This window comes from Canis lupus, chromosome 9 (assembly GCF_003254725.2).
Source record: "Canis lupus dingo isolate Sandy chromosome 9, ASM325472v2, whole genome shotgun sequence".
NCBI lineage: Eukaryota > Metazoa > Chordata > Mammalia > Carnivora > Canidae > Canis > Canis lupus.
In genome coordinates this window covers 50,899,717-50,918,472 of record NC_064251.1, presented here as the reverse complement: position 1 = coordinate 50,918,472, position 18,756 = coordinate 50,899,717, and the positions used below count along the sequence as shown (strand labels likewise).

Genomic DNA, 18,756 nt, shown 5'->3' with positions numbered 1-18,756 from the left:
GAATTATTAGAGCAAGACGTAAGGTCTGCACATGCCAAGTCCACCCAGGCCACGGTCACAATGCTCCGGCAGGGACCGTCACTCCTCCCTTCCTGAGGACCCCGCTGTCCCCTTGTCGGGGTGCCGGCATCCTCAGCCCCTGGGCCTGTGGGATCGTCTAACACCGCTGGACATGAGGGCCTTCATTTTCCTTTCTGGCCAACGGGCTCCCGACCCGGGTCAGAAGCGGAAACTGCATTACAGCCAGGTGCTCACAAAATTTCAACAGAGCAACTGGCATTGAGATCACGTGAGGACAGTATTAATGCCCACCGGGGACAGTTTGTGAACACTGACGAGTACCGGGAAGGTACGGATCAGACGCGGCCAGTCAGCAGCAAATTAGCCGGGTTCTTTCTCTTCTTTTCTTCCTCTAAATCCTGTATGACTCTCTCACTTCCCTCTCTCATCAAAGCCCCTGGCTCCCCCTGCACGAGTGGACACTCTCTGGCCCCTCTGGAGCCTGTGCTCTCCGCCTGCAATCTGAGACCCCAAAATAAAGGCCTGTGTTCTTTTTGGTTTGGGCTCCTGAGTGACAGGCCTGGGCTGGGTCCCAGGTCCCAGGTCCCAGGTGCCGGCCCCTGGCCCACCCACCGCACCCCCATGTCCACCTGCCCACCCCGGAGCCGGTCAGCTTGCTGGCCATGCCTTCAGGGGCCGATGACCCAGGGCCTGGATGGCCAGGCAGGCGCAAGTAGGGGGTCCTCCTGGAGCACAGCAGAGCACACAGCTGCGTCCAGCCCAAGGGCGCATGTGCTCGGGATAGCTGTGTGAACTGCACACACACAGGGAGGGACCGGGAGTGTGAGAGTCTGTCCCTTGTGCAGGACACATGGCCACCATGTGGCAGGGCACATAGCTCACAGACTCCGGGGCTGGCAGGGGGCTCTGAGGCCACTGGCTGAGCCCGGGGCCCACCCTCCAGATGCAGCTGTGCCCACTGCTGACTCTGACCTGTTGCCCAAGATCGCGACCCCAGAAGTGATCCCAACGCTGGCCGGCCTAGGGCCAGACCCTCTCCTCTGGGACCTGCCAGGAACCATCCAGGCCCCGGGGACACGGGGATCTTCCTGCTTGGACGCAGTGGGAGGTCAGTGACACTGTCACAGAGAGAGGGTTCATGCTCTCCTGGAAGAGAATGTCCTCGTGACCCTGGGGATGAGACCGGGGGATTCTGGAAACCACATGTGGGGGGGAGGCTAGACAGTGCTGGCCCGCAGGCCCCAACCCCTACATAAGGACCCGAGCCCGCTGCCTGGCCTCGCTCACTCCCGGGAGCTCAGCGCAACCACAGCCACAGCCATGAGGAGCCTCCTGCTTGCCCTGGCCCTCGTGTGTGGCATCCAGGCCACCGTAGTCCCCCGGACCGTGGAGGACCTGGATATAAGACAGGTACAGGGGTGTGTGGGGGCGTGCTGGGGGGCTGGGGCCAAGGGTGGCTGTGGGAGGGCAGGAGGACCTGACTGCAGAGATCTAAGGGGAGGCATAGAGCTGGCGCACATCTTTGTCCCCCTGAATGCTGGCTCCAGCCACCCCCATGTTTCCCCCTGGCTCCTGGGGTGGTCACCTTGGACACCCCGAATGGAAGCTTAATCAGTGTAGTGCTGGGGTGGAAAGGGCCGTTGTTCTAAACATGTAAGAACCCCTATGCGGGCATTGGCACATGGCTGGTGATCCTCAAGTGTGCCCTGAGTCCTGATGCCCATATTTGCTGTGCCACCTGAGAAACATGTGTAGGAAACCATCCAGTGGCCTGGGGTGAGAGGGGGAGCCACTGTGGGGGCAGGAAGGAGCCTGGGGACAGCTCACGGCCCCTTCCCCAGGTGGCTGGGACATGGCACTCCATGGCCATGGCGGCCAGTGACATCTCCCTGCTGGATACTGAGACCGCCCCTCTGAGAGTGTACATCCAGGAGCTGAGGCCCACCCCCCAGGACAACCTGGAGATTGTTCTGCACGAACAGTGAGCGTGCAAACCCCCCTCCCAGGCTGGGGCCAACAAGAGCCTGGCTCCTGGGTGGGCAAGTGGGCAGGCAGGTGGATGGGCAGGTGGATGGGCAGGTGGAAGGGCAGGGCAGGGTCCCAATGGGAGTGGCTCTGTGTGGGTGGTTCCTGGTGCCCTTGGAGCCCCTGCCCAGGATTCTGGGCCAATAGGCCAACCACACAGAGGGACCCCAGGTCAGGGAGGCTCCTGTGGAGGCTGGTCAGCTGTGGGGGTGGGGCCCTGGGGGCCCAGGCAGGTCCTGCAGTGAACTCTATCTGCCCCTGGAGTGGGGGTGGGAGCTCAAGGAATTCTGAGTGCGACCCACAATGAGGTCCTTGGCAGAGCTGTAACCCAGCCCCTCACAGACGGGTCAGTTTGGGCTGACACATGTCCACGGCCACTCGGCAGGTTTCCTGGCTGGCTCTGTCTACCCCATTGTCCACCTGCCCGAGCCACCCACTCAGAGCCACGGGACCACTCACGTTCAGGCCAACACCTCAGGCATTGCTCCGAGCCGGCCTAGGGCCAGGCAGGGCTAGGTGGCCTCCTGTCCCTACCCTGGGGTTCATGGATGACCCTGCCACTCTCTGGCTTTTCAGGGAAAACCATGCATGTGTCAAGAGGACCATCATGGCCCAGAAGACTGAGGACCCAGCCGTGTTTACGGTCGACTGTAAGTGTTCCCACGCCATGCCTGTGGAGCCACCCTCCAGTCAGCACCCCCAGGCGGCCCTGGACAAGCAGTGACCCCTCCCACGCTGGGCCCACTCGGGGCCTGCTCTGAGTCCTTGCCACATCTTGGCAGCAGGGAAGAGACAGGACCTGCTTCTCCTATGCCATTGACACAAAGGGCACTCCTGGGGGTGATGAGACCTGGGGATCTCACTCCCTCTGGAGCCCAGTTTCCTCCTGGCCCCTTCACCCCCTGCTTGGCATCTGGCTGGCCATGACATCCATGTTGCTATGCAGGTGTAGGTCAGTGAGGGTGTAGGTCTGAGGGCAGGCAGGTGGCGGCTTCTCCTTGGAAATGTCCACAGAAACCAGACCTGTGGGCAAACACACTGTGGATTTGCCTCTTGGTCCTGGAACCCACTTCTGGAACGTTCTGGACCTTACCCCTGCACCTCTGGCCTTTCTGTACGGCACCAGCACTGCGCCCTGGGCCTAGCAGCCTCCTGCCCTGCCTCGGTCTCATCCACGAGGGGCCCCAGGCCTTCCCTATGGATTGCAGCCCGCCCCTGCCACCAGGGCCCACCTGCCCTCCCCCAAGTCTGTGGGGCCTGCAGCCTCTGACACTGTGTCACACTGTCTTCCTCTGAGAGGCAGTGCGCATGGTGGGTGGGTGCGGTCTCATCCCCAGAATGGCCTGGCCACCAGGGGCAGCCACTAACCACCCCCAGGCCTGGCCCATACCGCCCCTTCCACACCTAAGAGCGGGTTCATCTGCAGGGCCTCAGGTCTACCTGAAAAGGTGGTGGGAGTCTCCAAAGAGCTGGACAGGGTGTGGTGGGGGCCCCCACAGACTGGGGACCCCACACGCTCCCCCTGGCTCACTGCCTCTGAAGAACGGAGGCATCACAGCCCTACCTGGTGCAGTGACTGTTGCTTTCTGTCTTCTGCTTGTTGCTGTCCACATAGAAACCCCAGCTCCAGTGGGCACCGGTCCTGGAGCATCTTGTCATTGCTCACAGGACCCACAGGCACCTGTCCTAGCAAGGGGGGGCGGTCACCTGGGTCCGAGTGCCTGGGTGTGTGGACAAATAGCCGGATGAATGAAGGGCACAGCCAGACATGGGGGACCTGCCTGTTCTCAAGCAGGGCAGTTTCTCCGCGAAGGGCCTCCCTGGAGTGCAGGCATTTGAAAGAACCGTTTACGGTCTTGGCGCAGGTGCAGGCGGTGCTGGTCTCAGCAGCCAGGGCTCCCCCAGCCCCCCCATGGGGGCCAAACCCTGGTCCCTCTGCAGCTCGGGGCTTGTGGCAGCAGCCGTGGAAATGAGGGGCAGGGGGGCGTCCACTTGGCGGCGGGGAAGCGGCCTGAGGCTGTGAGGGAGGTCGGAGGACCCGCAGATTTCAGGGCTCTGTTCCCGCCTCTCTTCCAGACCAAGGGGAAAGGAAGATTTCCATGCTGGACACAGACTACACTCACTACATGTTCTTTTGCGTGGAGGCCCCACTGCCCACCACCCAGAGCGGCGTGATGTGCCAGTACCTGGGTACGTGGCGGAGTGGCACAAGGGCACCTGCGAGCACCCCAGCCCCGGCCCGGCCCTCGTGGGTTGCGTTAGGTCATCAGGGGGATCCGGTGTGGGTGACTCTGGGTGAAGGGATGGGCTGGGGCAACGGGGGGACAGGCCGAGGGGGTGCTAATGGTGAAGACCACGGGTTTGTCTACGGTGGAGTGGCCGCGCTTAACACAGGGTGGAACGGGTCAATGTGGATCCAAAAATAGGGAAGAAGTAGATTTTTAAGGATTTTAAAAATGTTCAGATATGAAAGCAACTTAGAAGGGTGACATTCAGGTGTCAGACAGAGGTGCATTACAGCTCCCAGGGGACCACAAGCTGGGGTAGCAGAGGCCTCCGGTCCGCACACCATCAGCCTCCTGGGCCAGGACCCCCTGCAGCCCAGGGTGGCGAGCCGTCTCCTCCCGTGTCCACGCAGACCCCCTGCGCTGTGCTGGGAGGAGGTGGAGGGGACAGGGACCCGGAGGCGGGTGGACTGAGCCCCGGAGGCCTCCCTGGTAGGTGACCTCAGGATGCCAGTGTGTCCCTCCCACATTCAATTCCTGGGTGGGGTCCTGGGCACCCCAAGGAAGTCCACACAGCTCGCCTGACCCCCCCTCATCTGCAGGGCTCACAACACCCTCTTTACCGATGTCCTCTCTGTAGGGGCTGCTCCCTTCCCTTCCCCTGGGGGCTCCTTCCTGTTCCCATCCCAGCCCCCATGCCAGCCCCCAGGATGGCCCCCAGGACAGCCCCTAGGACAGCCCACACGCCAGCCCCCACACCGGGGCCCTAAAGGCATCTGCTCGTTCCACCAGTGGCTCTTTCTGTACCGGGCCCCGGGGGTGAGTGTGTCCCAAGCATCCCTATGCTGCCACCAGCTCCAAAGCAGCAGCTCCAGACCACGGAAGGTGAGCGGCAGGTGCTTCCGGGGCCCACACACGGCTCTGGCACTCTGCTCTCTGCTTTAAGATCAAGCTTGCAAACGGCTGATGCCAAAATCCTCTGTGGAAGCTGGCAAGGCCACTGTGCTTCCCTGGGCTCCTACCGCCTGCCCCCTGGGGGCCGCTGGCAGCACACAGCGCTCACCCAGTGACCCGGGGCTCATTTCAGAACGAGGCTTCTCCAGCACTGAGCACCAAGCTTCGGTGGGAACCCCAAGATGACTTCGCACAGAATGTTCTAGATGGGGGCTGCAGGGTGGGCTGCGCTGGCCTTTCTGCGGAAGAGCAGGGGCTTCAGGTGGCCTCAGATGAAACAGCGTGCGACCCCTCCTGGGACGGGAGCTCCCAGAACGAGGATCGGGACGACAGCAAGGGAGTGTGCAAGAGGGGGTGCTGCACGTGGGCAATGAGAATTTTTTTTTAATTGTGGCAAAATATACAGAACATGAATGACATCACCTTAGCATTTTTAAGTGCACAGCTCAGGGGTGTCAGGGCGCATGCTCAGTCCTGTGCTGTCCCCTCTGACGGTCACTGGAACATGGTCCTCTTCCCACCCTACTGCTCATGCTCTTTCTCTCAGATCAATCAATTTTTAAAAATCTATTTTTTTTAATAAAAGAGAGAGTTTGATGACACATTTGGGACTATTTTGGCACGTTCTATTTTATATGCTACAATAATGATGTGCGTAGTGACTATGAGTGCAAGCACACCAAGTGCCTGGAGCTCTGGGGGCACAGGGAGGCGGGGGTCCACCGGCTTCATCAAGGGTTTGTACGGGAAGGGGCCCCCACCAGAGAGGGGTATTCTTTCCCGAAGAAAGGTCACCCACTAATGTGCAGGTTTGAGGGCCCCTGGCACTGCCATCACGGCCATGCCCCGTGTCCCGCTGACATGTGCTCCCGAGGCCACGCTGCCTCCTGGTCCTGCTGGAGCCCAGCTACAGGGAGGGGTCCTGGGGAAGCAGGGCAGGCTTGCACGCAGCCTATCTCCCTGAGCAGAAGCCCCTGACCCTCCGTGGCGCCAGGAGTTCATCCTGAGGGGTGTAGTTCCCACTCCTGCGTTTACAGGCCCCCCTCCTCCCGCCCACTTCCACAGCACAGGGGTCCTGGCAGGAAGGGAAGTGCCCGTGGGGCCCAGTCTCCTCCAGGCCCCACTTGCTGGGGCAGCAACCTGAGAAAGTGGGACCCCGGGGCCTGGGTCTCCCCCACCCTGGACAACATCAACCACCTTAGACTTGGGAGGCCTCTTTCTCTTGCGTGTTCCTCTAGTGGAATTCTCTGGAACCCCGTTCCTGGAAATGAACAGATTCGTCCCGAACAGTCACCGTTGGCAGGAAAACAGCAGGATTTCTGAGGCCTGGGCCAGGCAGATGCCCCGCAGCCACAGGAGGGACAGGGGAGGCTCTGCCCGCGGCTGCCACAGGAAGGCCACCTGAGAGGCCACCCAAGACCCTCCTCTCCCCACCCCGTCTTCCCCAGGAGCCCAGGACCTGTGGGCTCCCCAAAGGTGGGTTCTTCCCCTGTACAGGGGTGAATCGTCTCTGCAGAAAGAAAGCAGAGCTGGTGTGGGAGAGCCCTTAGGCTCCATCCAAGCTGCTGACAGTGACACGTGGTAGAAAGGCCCAACACATAGGCCATGGGCACCTGGAAAGGCCCAACGCATGTGGGCGTAGGGTGTAGCTCCCAAGGCCCCGCATCAGGAGAGCAAGGCTGCCGTCTGTAGGACTCGCTGGGGCAGCTGTCCCCCTCTTTGCTCCATCGTCCAACCCATGCCCTCCTCCCCAGGGGTGCGCAGGCCTTCCCTCGGGGCACGGGGCTCACTCCTCTCCCCCGTGGGTGCTGGTTGGCCAACGTGGATCATCAGGACATATTCTGTGACTGGTCTCTTCTCCTCCAAACTCCTCGGGGGCACACCTGTAGCTCTCGGTCGCCAGAGACAGGTCGCACGAGGAGCCACAGTGAGTGCTTCAGAAGAGGTAAAGCACGGGGGTCTGGCAGGCTCGGGGCCCCAGCACTATGGCCTTTCCGATCACAAGGAAGCTGCCCATGTTGCGCCCGCGGACACCCTGCCCTGAGGGGACCCACACAGCCATCTGGCGACCCTGCTGATTACAGGAGACATCACCGCAGCCCGGTGACTCGGCACCTGAGCCTGCAGAGGGCTCGTTGCCTCGGGCGCCACCCGAACCTGCTGTACCCACAACCGCTTCCTGCAGTGGGTGGCGGGGTGGGGGGTAGTGTGACCCAGGAGGATCTGATGCCCGAGGCTGGAGGGTAAACAGGACAAAACCAGGAAGGACCACATCCTTTCAGGGAGGCTGGGCATGGGTGACCCGGGGAGGCGGTGGGGAGCTGCAGGAAGGAGTGGGGTAAAGGGACATAGGTGATGTCTGTCCCTTGTGCAGGACACACGGCCCCCACAGACACATCACCCACAGACCCCAGGGCTGGCAGGGGATCTGAGGCCACTGGCTGAGCCCTGAGGCCCACCCTCCGGGAAGCAGCTGCGCCCAATGCTGACTCTGACTTGTTGCCCAAGACTGCGACCCAGGAAGTGTTACCGACACAGGCGGCCAGCCCTCACCCTCCGGCCCCCACCCTCCCCTCTGGGACCTGCCAGGAGCCATCCAGGCCCCAGGGACACAGGGACCTTCCCGATTCCACTGGGAGGGAAGAGGCCTCCTATTGTCCTGGTGGAGGAAGCCCCCTGAGGGCCTGGAGATGAGCCCGGGGATTCCGGGAACCGCATGGGGGACTGGACGGTGCTGGCCCACAGGCCCCCGCCCCTACATAAGGACCCGAGCCCGCCGCTCGGCCTCGCTCACTCCCGGGAGCTCAGCGCAACCACAGCCGCAGCCATGAGGAGCCTCCTGCTTGCCCTGGCCCTCGTGTGTGGCATCCAGGCCATCGTCGTCCCCCGGACCATGGAGGACCTGGACCTCCAGAAGGTTCGAGGATGGCCGGGGTGGGTGGTGAGCTGCAGGGTGGCCAGGGAAGGGGGTCCTCCACAGGCTCTGGGGCATGAGCGGAAGCCATGAAGTCGGGAAACCTGCCCCTGGCTCTCCGCCTTCAGGGTGGCTTGTCATTTGGTTTCTCCAGTCCCAGAAGGTTCTAGGGAACTCATGTGACTTGTACTTCAGACCCACCTGGGTAACAGGTGCGTGATTTCCAGTGTGGAAATCGTGTAGCCCCATGCCTGGTAGATGGCCAAGGGTCATCCGGGAGCCCACTGACTGCCACCCGCTTAGACATGGCCCCTGGCCTGGGTGGGAGGGGGAGTCCTCTGTGGGGATGGGAAGGGGCCCAGAGGCAGCTCACGACCCCTTCCCCAGGTGGCTGGGACGTGGCACTCCATGGCCATGGCGGCCAGTGACATCTCCCTGCTGGATGCTGAGACCGCCCCTCTGAGAGTGTACATCCAGGAGCTGAGGCCCACCCCCCAGGACAACCTGGAGATTGTTCTGCGCAAATGGTGGGTGTGCAACCTCTCCCAGGGTGGGGGCCAGTGAAGGTTTGGCTTCTAGGTAGGCAGGTGGGAGGGCAAGTGGACAGACAGGTGGATGGGCAAGTGAATGGGCAGGTGGATGTGCAGTTAGGTGGGCAGGTGGAGAGATAGGTGGATGGGCAGGTGGGCAGGCAGGTGGGCGGGTAGGTGGGCTGGTGAGCGGGCAGGTGGATGGGCAAGTAGGTGGGCAGGGCAGTGTCCCAGTGGGAGCAGCTCCATGTGTGTTGGAGCCCCCACCCAGGGCTCTGGGCCAACAGGCCAACCTCACAGGGTGGCCCCAGGTCAGGGTGCAGAGAGGCCTGACAGGTCAGCTCTGGGGCTGGGCCCTGGGGGCCCGGGCAGGTCCTGCCATGAGCCCTGTCTGTCCCTGGAGTGGGGTGGGGTGTAGGAGAGAGCTGAGTGAGTGTGGGGACCAGAGAGTAGGACCCACACCCCATGATGGCCAGCCAAATGCAGACTGTCGCCCCTGACTGTGGGCGCAAGGGCACTCCCAGCAGGTTTTCCCTCTGGTTCCATCTGCCCCTCGTGGTCCTGTCCCATCTGGTCACCTGCCACCCACTAGAGGTTATGATGAGTACAGCCCAGGTCCAGCCACCAGCCCGGGGCCCTCCTGGAGCATGGCCCCTCCTCCCCACTGTGGTTTGGCTCCAGCACAGTAAGGCCTGTGCAGCCGGCCCACAGGAGGAACCTTCTTTCAGGGAGGACGGCAGGTGTGCTGAGCAGAAGGTCCTGGCAGAAAAAACCGAGGTCCCTGCTGAGTTCAAGATCAACTGTGAGTGCTGGGCTGCTGGGCCATGCTGGACCCCAACCCGCCAACTCACAGGCAGGGCCGTGGGGCTCATGCTCTGGCCTGAGGGCTCCTCAGTGCCTGCTCTCACTGCCATTGCCGCCATCCGTGCTGTGGCCTGGGGCCCCAGGGAGTCTCTGCTGGGCTGCTCTGACCCCTGCACCCCTGCAAGCACCTCCTGCACGCTTGGCCAGGAGACCAAGCTCGCTGCCTGTGGGCGGGGCCTGGGGGAGCCTGTCCATCCACTGCCCTCTGCCCTGCCCTCCTGGGCCATCTGTGCCCAATGAGACACCTGCTCCCAATGGTCAGGGCTCCATGACGCCCCAGACACTGGGGCTCCTCCGCTCCTCCACTCCTGTTGGGCTCATTCCCTCCTATGCTCCTTCTGCATTCCTCACTGAATCCAAAATGAGAAGGCCCCGCGGCAGGGGCAGCTTCCACCACAGCTGTCCTCCCCCAGCAGGCAGGCTAGGCTGCGACCACCTTTGCCCACCCCAGGCCAGCCCCCAAGACTGGCTTTGACTGGAGGAGGAGGCTTCACAGGACCGTTGCTGACCGGCCCCAGGGGCTCCACACCATTCGCTGCAACGGGGCTGGGATGTGGGCACTGGCTGCGCAGCTGCCAGGAGGCAGTGCGGTGCATCAGGGCCCACCCGTGCTGGTCCCTCGTCACCATGGGGACACAGCTCCGCCGCCAGAGGCCCCCCGAGGTGTCCAATTCACTCAAACTCAGTGTGGAAACCACTTTTAACCACGCTGGGTCCCAGGCTGCGGGGCTGGGACATCCGGGATCGAGTGAGGGGCAAGCACCATCTAGGAGGTGGCCCCATGGGGCCTTGTGCGGGTCCCAGGGAAGCCCCCCGCCCAGGCCTTGCCAGGTGCTGGCCATGGGCACCTCACACGTCCCTCCTGCTGGAGTGGAGAACCTGAGTCCTATACCCCATCCTGGTGTCCCCCCAGATGTGGAGGAGAACCAGATCTTCCTGCTCGACACGGACTATGACAACTACCTGTTCTTCTGCATGGAGAACACGGACGCCCCCCAGCAGAGCCTCATGTGCCAGTGCCTGGGTATGCGCCCCTGTGCCCGCAGAGAGCACGGCTGCTTGGTCCTCCCTGTGACCTGCGGTGGGCGGTGGACATGCCTTGAGTCCCCAGGGGGGCCCCAGGGCTTGTCAGGAGAAGGTGGTCAGGTGCTGAAGAAGAGGGCGCCTTGGGGACTGTGGGTAGCTGGTGACAGGGACAGATGTGAGCTGCTGTGACCATCTCTAAACGGGCAGGTTCAAAGCCTTTGTAAACGTAGTTGCTTTTATTTCACCAAACGACAAGTCAGAGATAAACATGTCTTTGAATTGTAACATCCTGAAAACAAACATAAAGTGACATTTTCACAGTCCCAGAAGCACCATCGGGGCTCCCAGACTCCCCAGGGGACCACGAGCTGGGGGACAGAGGCCCCCGGTCCACATGTCAGCAGCCCGCAGCCATCTCTTCCCATGTCCACGCAGACCCCCTGCTCTGCCCTGGGGTGAGAGGGAGGGGACAGGGACCCTGGAGCCCAAGACTGACCTCAGCCCCCACCCCACCCCCACAGCCAGGACCCTGGAGGTTGACAACGAGGTCATGGAGAAATTCAACAGAGCCCTCAAGACTCTGCCCGTGCACATGCAGCTCTTGAACCCCACCCAGGCGGAAGGTGAGCACCCCACACCCCACACCTCACACCCCTGCTTTCACTCTGCCTGTGGTTCACCTGCCAGACAGCCGTGAGCACTGGCCCCCATCCCCCAGGCCTCCCTGGACAGGGTGGAGCAGGAGGTTACAGCCCCTGAGGGGGATCCCTCTCCCCACCCCGTCTCCATCCCCTCTGGGCCTGGGGCTGTCCTGACGACCTGTGACCCCCCCACCGCTCTCCTCCCCCACAGAGCAGTGCCTCATCTAGTGAGCTCCCACCTGACCCGTCTCCTGGGTAACGTATGAGCCCTGTCCCCGCCCACCCAGCCTGGGTATGTGCACGGGTTGGGGGCATCCCAAGGGACCCCGGGTCCCCTCCGTCTGGCCCTGGCTCCTCTGCGGGAATGGCTGGAACCTGGCATCCCTCCCAGTGACTGTGGGGGCCAGGCTGGCCGCATGCCCACTCTCTCTCTCTCCAGTGGTCTCTCTGGGGTGTCCTTCCCATGTCCCCGTCAAACTCCCATGTGATGTCCCCATGGCCTCTCCTGGGCGAGGTGGGGCAAACACAGGGGGCTGGCGTGGGTGACCAGTCCGCAGCCTGAGGCGGACAGGCCGGGCCCCACCCTCAGGGTCCGATAGGCTCCCCAGGAATCACAGGGGAGCCCCCGTCTGTTTCAGGGCCCTGAGGTGACATTACCCCGTCTGTACCCCGTCAGAGGAATCAGGAGGGACGGAGTCCCAGGTCCTGCCAGTCCTGCCCTCCCAGTCCCCAGGCTCCTTGGAGCCCCAGCCTGGGTCCCCCTGCCCTGAGCCTCTCCTCCTCCAGCAATAAAGAGATAAACCAGAGCAGTCTGCCTGGGTCTTTCCTGGTTGAGGCATGAGGGGTGGGCAGGGTGGGGGGTGCAGGGCAACGGGGAGGGGGATATGCGGGGCAGAGGGTGCGGGGTTCAGGCCTGGGCCCCACAGTCCATGGCATCTGGGCATCGGCACTCGTGATGGGATCTCTCAAGCCCAGGGAAGGAGCCGAGGGGCTGCAGGCGTGCCTGTCATCCCTGCACACCGGGCAAACGTCACAAAGGACCACAAGTGAGAAGCGCTGAACACTTAATCTGATACTATCGATAGAAAACCATAAACACATCACTTGCCAATCAAATTCTGTGCTCTTATGAAAGCGCCACCCGTGTCCCTGGAGGCTGTGTCTCAGGAGCATGAGGCTGACTGCGCCAGGAAGACCTTGGGCTTCAAGCCTCACGTTCTGACAAGCGCGCTGACCCGTTCAGGGCGAGAACGAAGCAGAGGCTCCCCGGGTTAGCGGGTCTAGGAAAAGCAGTCAGAGGTGGAAAGGAGACTTGTTTTCCGCAGACGTTTAGTGGCATAAACGTAGGAGTGAACCCCACAGAACCAGGGCTCCTTCAATAACCAGAACAATTCACATTTAACAACATATACACATATTTTTATATATGTAAAATTATATATAAATGTTACCTACACATAACAGTTTATGTATAATTTTGATGTTTTAAAACCATAGAAGGAATAGATACATTTCTAGAAAAACATTAATGACCAATTTTGGCTAAAAGGAAAACTTGAAAAAAATTTATTTTAAATTTTTAATTGAGATATAGTTGATCCATGACATCACATTAGTTTCAGGGGTACAGCAGAGCGATTCGACAAGGGTGTACCCTGCAGAACGCACAAGTGTGGTCGCCACCTGTCACCGTATGAAGTTAGTACAGTGTTACTGACTGCGTTCCCTCTGCCGTATTTCACATCATTGTGACTTATTTATTTTACAGCTGGAAGCTTGTACCTCTTCATCCTCGTGACCTATTTTGCCCGCCCCACCCACTAGTGACCACCAGTTCGTTCTCTGTATTTATAAGTCTGCTTTTTTCTTTGTGGTTTATTTTCTCATTTGTTTTGTTTTATAGATCTCACCTATCAGTGAAATCAAATGGTGTTTGTCTTTCTATTTCACAATATCCTCTAGGTCCTCCCCTGTCATCATAAGTGGCAAGATCCCACTCCTCGTGATTGCTGAATATATTCCATTGTGCATATGCACACCGCATCTTTCTTTACCCATTCATCCAGGGACAATGCAGGCTGCTGCCATGTCCTGGCTGTTGTCAACGATGCTGCAGTGAACACAGGGGTGCAGATATCTTTCCAAATCGGTGTTTTCATTCTCTTCAAATAAATACCCAGATGTGGAATTTCTGGGTTGTATGGCACATCTATTTTTAATTTTTTTAAAGATTTTTTTAAAAGATTTATTTATTGATTTGAAAGAGAGAGAAAGAGAGTGCGAGCAAGCATGAGTGGGAGGGGGCAGGGGGAGGAGGAGAGAGAGAAATTCAAGCAGACTCCACACTGAGTGTGGAGCCCTACGTGGGACTCAGTCTCACCACACTGAGATCACAACTGAGTGGAGACCAAGAATCGGACGCTTGACTGACGGGGCCTCCCTGGCGCTCCTATTTTTAATTTTAAAAAAGAAGATTTGAAAAGAACTATAGCTATAGAAAATAAAGAGCAGTTCCAGACCCCAGTCTATAGGCGAGAGCCACCAAACTGCTATCAGATGGTTCCCAGCTCAGACAGTCGCCCCCAGGTGTAGACACAGATGGGAAGTTGCTAGACTATCCTATGACAGAGCTGGAAGAGGAGGAGGCAAGGAAGAAGAGGGCAGACATACCCTTTTAGGATAAAGACCAATAGCTAAATGATTTATTACCACGTTGAATCTAACGATGATTTCAATACATCATGATTTAACCCAGAGAGTCAAGGACATTTCCATATTAGAAAACACATTCAAACTTTACTAGCTAAGAGAGTAACTTTAATTGTTTTTTTTTAAAATACTTCAAATATATCATATCCCTTTAACAAGGCAAACTTTTCACTATCAAGAGTGTCACTCAACACAAGCTGGTCTACACCACATTAACAACCTTAAAATCTCAGTGACTCAAAGCATCAGACATATTTCTTGTTTATTGCAAATGTCCTTTACCGTTTAGCAGGGATATTGCACCTCATGGCCACTCAGGAATCCAGGTGGTTAAACAGCCACCCCCAGGAGGTTGCCGGTCACCATATAGAGGGAAACTGTAGACCTCCAGAGAGCCTCAAACCATCCGTTCAATGCTCCATCCGGAAAGGAACACACGTCACCTCCCTTCTCCACCTATAGTCCAGAAGTTGTCACTCAGCTACAGGGAAGCTGAAAATAAAATCCTGCCTAGGACTGGAAGGGAACATCCCTACACTGATAATTAAAAACAAAAACAAAACAAAAAAACTTAACTAGCGGATGTCATTTTTAAGGGTGAGAAACTCATTGCTTTGCCCTTATGATTGACAGCAAAGCACGGCTGTCCTCTGCCGGTACTCTGTTCAATACGTGCTGAGGGTCTTACTGCAATAAGACAATGATAAGAAAGAAAAGACATAAACATTGAAAAGGAAACATCTAGCATCACCGACAAAACAAAAAAAGAGAGAAGACACAAATTATTAGCTCAGGAATGAAAGAAGGGATCTCACCACAGGCCCTGCAGACACCAAAGGACGATGAGGGAACCTATGAACACTTTTATACACATAAATTTGACAACTCAGAGGAAATAGACCAATTCCTCAAAAAATACAAATGACCACAACTCCTCCAGCATGAACTAGATCATCTGAATAGCCCCATGCTTATTAAGAAAATTTAATTCCTGGGACGCAGGATGATTCAGTGGTTGAGTGTCTGCCTTTGGCTCAGGGTGGGATCCTGGGGTCCTGGGATCGAGTCCCACATGGGGCTCCCCACAGAGAGGCTGTTTCTCCCTCTGCCTGTGTCTCAAGATGTGATTTCAGCGTCGTGGGATTGAACCCTACATCGGGCTCCAGGCTCAGTAGGGAGTCAGCTTGAGATTCTTTCTCTCTTTCCCTCTGTTCCTCCAAATCATGTTCTCTCTCTCTTAAATAAAAAAATCTTTAAATGAGGAATGATGAATGCTTTCATCAATGATGGATGGATGGTGAGTAGGTGAATCATGGAACATGGCAAGGATGCCTGCTCCCAATCCTCTTAGTCATCAGAGTGCAGAAAGTTCTAGGCAGGACAATAAAGCAAGAAAAAGTAAAAAATAAATAAATAAATAAATAAATAATAATAATAAGGCATACAGTTCCAAAAGGAAGAAATAAAAGCATCTCTATTTGCAGATAATACAATTAACTATGTAGAAAATCTTAAGGAATCTGCAAACAAAAGCAAAAACAAAACAACAACAAAACCTTCTTGAATTAATGAGCTCATCAAGGTGGCAAAATATATGAAAAACATACAAAAATCAATTATGTTTCTAGCAATGGACTGTGGACACTGAAATTAAAACACAATGCCAGGGCAGCCCAGGTGGCTCAGCGGTTTAGTGCCGCCTTCGGCCCAGGGCGTGATCCTGGAGACCCGGGATCAAGTCCCACGTCGGGCTCCCTGCATGGGGCCTGCTTCTCTCTCTGCCTGTGTCTCTGCCTCCCTCTCTCTCTGTGTTTCTCATGAATAAATAAATAAAATCTTTTTTAAAATGCCATTTATAATCACTCCCAGAAAAGTGGAATTCTTTGATGTAGATCTAATGAAACATACATAGGGTCTGTAGGCTGAGGACCATGCCACACTGAGGAAAAAAAATCAAGGAAAATCTAATAAATAGTCTTACTGTGTCCGTGAACCGAGACTCAGCAGCGTAAAACATATCAATTCTCCTCCAGGGGTATACAGCTTTCATGCAATTCCTGTCAAAATCCCAGTAGGGTTTTTCTGAAGACAAGATTATTGTAAGATGTTTATGGAAAGACAAAGGTCCTAGAATAGCTACAGTAATTTTGGGGAAAAATGATAAAGTGGGAGCAATCACTCCATCCATAAATTTTAAATCTTATTATATAGCCCAAAGAATCAAGGCAGTGGTACGTGTAGAGGCGGAGACACACAGATCTGCAGAACAGAGTGAAGAGCCCAGAAACAGATTCACACAAACACACCCGGCAGCAGGCAGGTGTTGGGGTGGGGTATCCCTAAAACCTGCCATGTCCTCCCTAAATTGTGTTTAAGCCCAAGCAGGGCTGCCAGCAAACAGTGGCCTCTCCTTGCCTCAGTCTCCCCAGGTCCCCCAGAAGAAGGAAACTCGTTCCTCCACATTGCAGCCCAGCACTGCTCGCGTGGCCCGAAGTTTCTGCTACTATGCACCTCCCAGCCCGTTATCAAAACTGCTCCCTGAGAAACCCTGCAGCTGAGCTTCCTGGCCTGGAGTCAGGGCGGTGGGGAGACCCGACAGCAGAGCTCCCATTCCTGGAGTTACCACCAGCTTGCCGAGGGATCCAGGGATCCAGGGATGGAGGGATCCAGGGATGGGCCTCCAGGTTTCCACCGTCGGCTCTCTGCAAAAGGATTCCTCGCTCTCAGTTACCCCGAAAGGGAGAGAAACCAGCGACGCCCCAGAAGTGGTGGGATGATGGGAGATGGGATGTCTGCAGGATGGAGCTGGAGCGAAGCACTCACAGAAATGAGTTTCACGCCGAAGGGGACAGTCTGGCTGGTGCGGAGCAGACACACAGGCCTCGGGTTTTCTCCCTCCGAATCCTAAAGATTTGACTCAAATGCAAAACCTCACAGCTACAGAAGGAAAAGCTTCGGCTCCCGCCCTGGCCAGGCGCTGACGTCCCTGGGACGGCCGCTTGGTGGCACCCGAGTCCTCTCGTTCCGTGAACACGGCAGGACCCAAACTATTCAGAAAGGCCGGCGGGGAAGTTCTGCCCGAGGGGCTCCACCGTCCTGCCCTTGGCCGCAGGTCCCTAACCCCCAGGCTAGGCCTGACTCAGAGCTGTCTCCTCAGGAGCCACTGGGGACTGCCACGTGATGTCCACGGTGTCCACGTGATGTCCTCCGGTGATGTCCACGGCATGTGCTTGGTGTCTGGTCTGCAAGGACGTGTCAGCCTCTGACATGGCCATCACCGTGACCATGACCGTCCTGGGTCCACCGAGCCCAGGCACGCGGAGTGACCCCCGTGTGTGAGCTACCGTGTGGAGCCCGCCTCAGATTCACAGCCCGTGCCCAGGTGCTTGCCGTCCTGCCCAGCACGCCTGGCCCCTCCCCAGGCCCATTCCCACACACAGACACGGGGGACGGGGGGACCCCTCCCAGGGCTGTCACCTGAGATGCCAGATTCCACGCTGGATGCTGCGGGGACACTCCCTTGGTGAAGGCCCTAGTGACCTCTCCATGGCTGGGAGCTGGTCTCCTCGTGTCCATGGGTGAGGAGGACCCCAGACAGGCAGGGCTGGACAGCACCTCACCCCCAGATTACGATGGTCACAGCAGCAAGTCTGTCTGACAGTCCCTGGGGCTCTCAGGGCAGAGTCCCAGCAGGCCCAGGGCTCCCGCAGACACTCCAGTCTTGACCTCTGATGTCAATGACTTGTATGCTCCTTGGGGTAGGGGGACGACAGGGGGAGATGGAAGAAGAAAACCCCTCCCCCCTGCCCCTCTGTGCTCTGCCCTGGCTGTTCCAGCAGGGACGTCTTCTCAAGTCCACCTTGTAAAAGTTTCTTGACTTTTTTGGAAACAATCTGGGGCTTGGACACTGCTCCCTAGGACACAGCCAGTTCCTGACACCCACCTGAGCACTCTCCACAGCCCGCATCCAGGCACCTGTGACCTCGGCCCTCCAGGCTGGCTGGCTGCCCGGCTGCTGCTCCGAGCCTGACCTCCCCGACGTGGCCTCGTCTCCCCATCCCCGCCAGCCTGGCCTCGGGGACAGTGGGTGACCCTGACAGACTCACAGCCCACAAGCCAAAGTGTCACCCCAATCACACCCTTCCACTGGCTACCGTCGCACAGAGGGAACCACAGTCTGTACGTGACACAGGAGCTCCCAGGACCTGGCCTCGTGACCTTGTGGAGCGTCCTCACCTTCCCACATTCCCTGTCCCCTGCCTGCTTCAGGGCTCTGGCTCACGTTGTTCACCTTCCAGAGCACTGTTCCCTCCTCCCTTCACCCAGCCCCTCCCCCAGCACACAGCTCAGCACACAGCTCAACCATCACCCCTCCTGAGAGGTGAGCACAATGTGACACTGTCACTCCTATGTGGAGCCCCGGGCGGGCTACACGTTCCAGAAGACTCTATCCACCTCATGGTCACCAGCTACCTGTGCCTGTGGACGCCTGGCACGCAGCAGAGGCCCGCTCAGGACAGGCTGGGGTCTGCTGCTGTGCAGGGTCTTCATGTCAGGGCCTCTGGACCATTCTCCCATTTCTCCTGCCTAGGAAGAGGGGACAGACACAGCAGAATGTCCCAGGACCCCTGATGGGGAGCCAAGGTCCCCTGGTACCAGGATGGGGGCTTCCTCGCTGGGCTGATTCATCAGATCCTCAGACATGCCACCCCAGGACATTGTCTTGTGCCCAAGGGCCCACCTCTGCAGTGTTCTGACCTCCCTCCCCATCCCCCATGGCTGCCCTGACTTCCCTGCCCCTCCCCCTCCCCCAGTGGCTGATCTAACTTCCCTGCCCCTCCCCATGC

General features: G+C 58.1%; 1 protein-coding gene across 1 annotated transcript; it reads left to right on the top strand.

The window, feature by feature from the left end:
• Positions 1-7,985: 7,985 nt before the first annotated feature.
• On the top strand, positions 7,986-11,428 carry LOC112677131 (beta-lactoglobulin-1). The gene is made up of 6 exons (XM_025474993.3): positions 7,986-8,142; positions 8,527-8,666; positions 9,398-9,471; positions 10,447-10,557; positions 11,081-11,182; positions 11,412-11,428. Exons 1-6 carry the CDS (start codon positions 8,053-8,055, stop codon positions 11,426-11,428), a joined length of 534 nt encoding a protein of 177 aa, XP_025330778.1. The 5' UTR covers positions 7,986-8,052.
• Positions 11,429-18,756: the final 7,328 nt, after the last annotated feature.